The sequence below is a fragment of the Nannospalax galili genome, unplaced genomic scaffold, assembly GCF_000622305.1.
Source record: "Nannospalax galili isolate Female #2095 unplaced genomic scaffold, S.galili_v1.0 scaffold8, whole genome shotgun sequence".
NCBI classification, from domain to species: Eukaryota; Metazoa; Chordata; class Mammalia; order Rodentia; family Spalacidae; genus Nannospalax; species Nannospalax galili.
In genome coordinates, this window is record NW_008358318.1 from 1,947,148 (window position 1) to 1,953,678 (window position 6,531).

At 42.0% G+C, this 6,531-nt stretch overlaps 1 protein-coding gene across 2 annotated transcripts in view; it reads right to left on the reverse strand.

Annotated features, from left to right (window-relative positions):
- Nucleotides 1-6,266, reverse strand: part of Utp6 (UTP6 small subunit processome component) — a 36,341-nt gene extending 30,075 nt beyond the window's left edge. Inside the window, exons 1-4 of one of the 2 annotated variants that reach the window (XM_008821616.3) lie at nucleotides 6,060-6,266; nucleotides 4,132-4,216; nucleotides 502-543; nucleotides 228-320 (exon numbers count right to left, since the gene is read on the reverse strand). In XM_008821616.3, coding sequence (XP_008819838.1) covers nucleotides 228-320; nucleotides 502-543; nucleotides 4,132-4,216; nucleotides 6,060-6,151 — 312 coding nt within the window. In that variant the 5' untranslated portion in view covers nucleotides 6,152-6,266. The remainder of the gene's footprint in view (nucleotides 1-227; nucleotides 321-501; nucleotides 544-4,131; nucleotides 4,217-6,059) is intronic. The other variant, XM_008821615.3, reaches the window with a different exon arrangement.
- Nucleotides 6,267-6,531: the final 265 nt, after the last annotated feature.

Consider the following 6,531-nt stretch of genomic DNA (forward strand, 5'->3'; position numbering starts at 1 on the left):
CGCGGGCATTGTACAGCACACGTGCGCTTACCTACATGCAGGCAATACACACATACACATAAAAAAATAATAATAAAATTTTAAAAAAATTTTCAATCAATGTTGCCATCATTCAAGTAAGTATCAAGAACCAGAGATGAGCAGAGAGCACATGGCATTTGACTATCCATCTCATGACATGCAGACTCTAACCTTCACATCTCTTCAAGTACATCCTTACCACTTACTTTCCACTTTGCTGAAGCACGTCCGAAGATACCGTGTACCCGCTGTACGAGAGAATGCTCAATCTCATCCTTCTTAAATGAGTATTTAATGCGCTATGAGGGGGGGCAAAAAAACCAAAACTTCAGTTATCACATTCATCCAAAGTAGTATTCACATTTGATATTAACAGTACTGACAAGGAAACCAGATAATTACCAATATCCATGTAGGCACATCATATTTTGTCAACAATGCCTCCCAAACTAAATCCAACTTTTAAAAAAATTAACTTACTGCTCTTCTTCTCTGGATCAGCTCCAAAAGATTAATTTCATACTGTGGGGAAAATACAAAGAAATAGAAGCACAGAAAGTGTAATCTTTTAAATATAGGAAGTACATGAAGTAAAAATAGAGAACAATTTGCTATCAAGCAGAATTACAATAAACATCTAGAATTCACTGAAAATTCACCTTATCTTTATAAAACTTATTAAAATATATAGCAACCTTAATAAGCTTGTAAGCATCTAAGATTCAGAGAAAGCTACTTAACAGCATGACATAAGATCTATAGTATCAGCCAGGTGTGGTGGCACACTTCTTTAGTCCCAATACTCGGGAGGCAGAGGCAGGCAGATCTCTGAATTCAAGGCCAATCTGGTCTCCATAGTGAACCCAGGCCAACTGTGGCGACAGGGAGACCCTGTCTCAAAAAGACCAAAAAAAAAAAAAAGATTTATAGTAAAACTAATCAAACTTTCTAACTTATAATAATGTGTTCAAATTCTCAGTAAAAAGCAAAATTCTTGGCCTGGGAACTCACTATGGCTCATGTCTATAATTCAGAGCCTAAGACAGGAGGATCTTGAGTTCAAGGGGCTAGGAGAACAGGCCTTATAAGAGTTCTAACACCTGCTAGGCATGCTGGCACACTCCTTTAATCCCAACACTCCGGAGGCAGAGGCAGGCTGATCTCTGAGTTCCAGGCCAACCTAGTTTACCTAGCAAGCTCCAGGCCACCCATGGCTACATAGTGAGACCTCATCTTGAAAAATGAAGGGGTTAGAGGGCCAATGAGATGGCTCAGTGGGTAAAGGTGCTTGTTACCAAGCCTAACAACCTAAGTTCAATCCCTGGAACCCAAATGGTAGAGAGAATTGACTCCTATAAGTTGTCCTCTGACCTCTATATACATGCCATAGCATACTCCCTCCCCTGCAAAATAAATAAAAATGTAAAAAAACTTCATAGTAAAAAAACAAGGGCTAGCTGGGTGTGGTGGTACATGCCTTTAATCCCAGGGCTCAGGAGGCAGAAGCAGGCGAATCTCTGTGAGTTCAAGGCCACTTTGGTCTACATAGCGAGTTCCAGACCAGCTGGGGCTACAGAGAGAACCTGTCTCAATAAGACAGGAAAAAAAAAAAAAATACAAGAGCTAGAGATGCAGCCTTCAGTGGTAGGGCCTAGTGTGTGCGCACGCGCGCACACACACACACACACACACACAAGGTCCTGGGTTTGATTTATTAATACAAAAAGTAAAATTTAATTAATTAGTTAAATGCCGCTTGTGTCTCATGTAAGTTCACACAATTGCATACAAGTGGGTGAGATGTACATGCAAGGGCATGAATATGTGTCTCTGCCTCCCAAGTGCTGGGATTAAAAGGCATGCACCACCATGTCAAGCATAATTTTTTTTTCAGGCATAATTTTTAATCTAATAATTATCTCTCTAAAACTAATCATGCTAATCTAAGATTCCAAGCTACCTGTTCCCCCCCCACACCCGTCTCCGCCTCCCATCTTTCCATTAGGACTACTGGGATTACAGATGTGCACCATGGCATTTGACGACTTTTTTTTTTTTGAGACAGTGTCTCCCTGTAGCCCCAGCTGGCCTGGGAACTCACTATATAGACCAAGCTGACCTCAAACTCACAGAGTTTGCCTCTGAGTTACCAGGTTGCCTTTTTTTCTTTTAATGTGGGTTCCAAGGATCAAATCCAGATTGTTAGGCAATGTGGCAAGCACTTTATTGAAGATGAGCCATTTCACTGACCCAATTTATTTACTTTTTAAATTTTGTTTAAAATTATTATTTGGAGGGTATATGTGCCAGTGTGTGTGTGTGTGTGTGTGTGTGTGTGTGTGTGTGTGTGTGTGTATGTAGGTCAGAGGACAAGTTTTGGAGTCAGCTCTCTCCTCACACTATGTGGAACCCAGGGATCAAACTCAAGTTGTCAGACTTAGCAACACTTTACCCACTTAGCAATCTCACTGGCCCCCTATTTATTTTCTAGAGACAGGCCTTGAACTCAGAATTCTCCTGCCTCAGACTTCAAGTGTAAGGCAGACTTCAAGTGTGTGTCACCATATCCAGCAAAGTCTTTTCGTTGTTTTTCAAGATTTATTTTATCATTTTTAATTATGTGTGTGTCTATGTATGACGACACTCACATAAGTGCAGAGATGCCTTGGGAGGCCAAAAGTGGAACTAGAGTGACAGTTTTGAGCTATGTGACATGGGTGCTAGGAACTGAACTCAGATTCTCTGAAAGAAAAGTCTTGATTACTGAGCCATTTCTCCAACCACTTATTATTTTTGAGACAAGATTTTACAGTATCTCCAGGCTAACCTCCAACTCAAGTTCTTCCTGCCTTAGCCTCACTGAGTGCTAGGATTACAGGCTTGTACTACTACATCGGGGGGTTGGGTTTTGCTTTTGAGACAGAGTCCTACTGTATAGCCCTGGCTGCCCTCAAACTTGCTTATGTAGACCAAGCTGGCCTCACAGAGATCCACCTGACTCTGCATCCCTGAGTGTTGGGATTAAAGACCTGTCCCACCATACCCTGCCCTACATCTAGCTTTTTAAATCATTAATATTGCCTTATCAAGACACCCAACATAGTACCTATCCTCCATTTGACAATTCATCTATATGTCTTATCATCACACAAACCTCTCTCCCATTTAGAAGAATCTTGAGTATTCCTCCTTCCTAGGATAACAGACTTGACATCATCTGCTATCATCAAATTCTCACTCCTCAATCGTGCCCACTCCCAAAAGGCAAATTTCTTGCTAAAATCCTGATACACACTGTTTCTGATCTACTAATCCAATAGGAAGAAAAGTTCACTTTGGCAAGGACTAAGCCTCAGTACATAATACAACTCCCAATAATTATCTCCAATCCTTTAAAAAAAAAAAAAAAAAAAGCATGCCAGGCTGAAGATGGGGCTCAGCAGTTAAGAGCACTAGCTGCTAGTTCCCAGCACCCACACAGCAGCTAACAATCTTCCCTAACTCCACTTCCCAGAGATCTGATACCCTCTTCTGGCCTCCAAGGGCATTGCATGACATGGGTACACTTACATATATGTAGACAAAACACTCATACACAAAATAAAAATAAAATTTTTTAAATTTAAATACATGCCTATGGGGCTGGAGAGATGGCTCAGAGGTTAAGAGCACTGACTGCTCTTGCAGAGGACCCAGGTTCGATTCCCAGCACCCACATGGCGGCTACAAACCGTCCTTAACTCCAGTTCCAGGGGAATCCGAAGCCCTCTTCTGACCTCCACAGCATTGCACGACACGGGTGCACTCACATACGTGCAGGCAATACACTCATACACATAAATGAAAATAATAAATTTTTTTAAAAATTTAAATACATGCCTAATCATCGAAGTCTGGAACTCTGAAGAAAACCACTGTTAAACTTATCATTGTCTGTTCAAATTTTGTGAAGGGATTAAAAAGCAGCAAAATCATCTCTGTAAGCTCGAGGCCAGCCTGGTCTACATAGGAAGTTCCAGGACAGCCAGGACTACACAGTAAGACATGGTCTCCAAAACATAAAAAAATAAAAAAACACCCACACACAAAGCAATGAAATTATTCACTTACTTGAACATAATTGATGAAGTCCTCTTTGAAAAGGATTCTTCGGTGTATTTTGTATTCTAGATCAGAAGCCTTCTTAATGATAGCCCTGAGGAGAAAGCCAGTTAAACTACAACATTTGAAAAGAGCAAAATTAAACAAATTGGGGTTTAAGATTTCTGAGTCGGGCATGATAACACACGCCTTTGATCCCAGCACTCCAAGGCAGAGACAAGTGGATATTTGTGAGATCAAGACCAACTTGGTCTACACAGTGAGTTCCAGGTCAACTGAGGTTACAGAGAGACCCTATCTCAAAAAGACCAAAAAAAAAAAAAAAAAAAAAAAAGATTTCTATTCTGAGCCAGGCCTAGTGGTGCAAGCCTTTAATCTCAGCACTTGGGAGGAGGGACAGGCAGATCTCTGGGAATTCCAGACAAGCCTGGTCTACATACAGTTCCAGGCCAGTCATGGCTGCATAGCGAGACCCTGTCTCAAACAACAGATTTCTATTCTGGACATATCAAAACACATATTTACTGCATTTACTCCCCAAATATATTTATCTTCCCCAAGAAAGATTTCTCTTACACAATTACCTCTGTGTGGTTTAGAACATCAGGATATATTTTTAAAACTTCAGGAAAATCACCTCAATTGCCAGGATCACTGTCATTCCCACCATCAAAGTAAATAAAGTCAAATGCTTTATCTTATTTATATGTAACACTAATAAAGATCTCCCCCCAAATTTAGGTCATTTAGGGATCTGTCTTGTTTTTCACATTCCCTGGAATTAAACTCAGGGCCCTGAACAGGGCTAGGCAAGCACTCTCCAGTTCTCTGAGCTGTATCCTTAATCCTCAACACTCGCAACACTTAGGTTTTTATGATAATCAAATCTCTATCCTAAAACCCTGATTTCTATATTTTCAATATGTAACTTTGTAAAAATCTAAAAATCTGAATTGTCTGTCTAAAAAGCTTCATTACTATAAAAAGATTTATGGGAGAAGATAGACCATCCTTAGTTAAGTGAACATACGTATACTAGGGGAATTGAATGCAGAATGTGCAAGACAACTACATATATATTTTTTTTTGTATAAATTATATACATATATATATATATATATATATATTTTTTCCTTTTTGAGACAGGGTCTCCCTGTAGTCCCAGCGGGGCCTGTTAACTCTCAAATCCAAACTGGACTTGAACTCACAGAGATCCACCTGCTTCTGCCTCCTGAGTGCTGGGATTAAAGGCGTGCACCACCACACCAAGCTAAGACAATCATATTTAATGACAGTAACTCACTGAGCACTTTCCAGGTGTCCTAACTGCTAAACCTCGTGTTTCATGAACATTTGAAGATCTTATACTCACGTTACTGTGCTGCATCCCGAGTGATGGTAAAGTGAACTGTCACAGAAAGTCATTTTAAAACTACTAAACGTAATTGATTTTAACAAATTACTTAATGGCCAACTATATGCCGGACGCCCTTAGGGCTGGGCTCTAAAGAAGCTTAAGAAACTAATTAAAAGGCCTCCGAACTAGTTAGGAAGAACTATCCCCTCTTCCTGGGCTTCCACAGCACTGTGCTGGAATCTCTAAAGCAGTACACTCCAAGCGCTGACTTAAACTATAACTAAATTTTTTTAATATTTTATTTATTATGTTTATTTTACGTGAATGAGTGTATTGCCTTCATGTACGTGTACCTATGTCGTGGAATGCCTGTGGAGGTCAGAAGGCGGGTGCGGGTGTCGGATCCTCAGGAACTGGAGTTATGAACAGTTGTGAGCTACCATGTGGGTGCTAGGAATCCAACCCAGGTTCTCTGCAAGAGCAGTGCTCTTAACCGCTGAGCCATTTCTCCAGGAAAATTTAAACATAACTCTTCCAGCTCCCAGCGGCCCGCCAAGACCCCCTCTCCCCAGGCACTCACTTAATCTCCGCACGACTAAAGAGTCCGACGCGCTCGAGCTGCTCCAATTCCGGGATCCTATCTTCTATGCGTTCCTGGATTAACTCCGCCATGAGGCTAGACCTGCACAGCCCAGGAGAGCTGCTGCGGCTCGGCTAACACGCCCAAAAAGCGCTCGCCTGCCAGTTCCGCGGTGCGGCCTGAGCGTGCTTCCTGGGCCCCGCCTCTTCCGCTTCCGCCATTGGGCACGGCCTTCTCGCTCGAGCTGCAGCTGTCGTCTCCCTGCGGCTGACAGCGGGATTGCAGCGAGAACCGCTCCGGGTCTGGAGAGAGTCCCTCGCGGGGAGGTGGGGTGGAGGACCCGGGACGGGATAAAGTGCCTTCGGACTACCTGAAAGGAACCTCAAGTTCATGTTCTACGCGGTGGCGTCTGTGTTGTGCTTCTACCCCACGTCCTCACTTTCCATCACTGATAACCTTCTGAAAAGAAGTT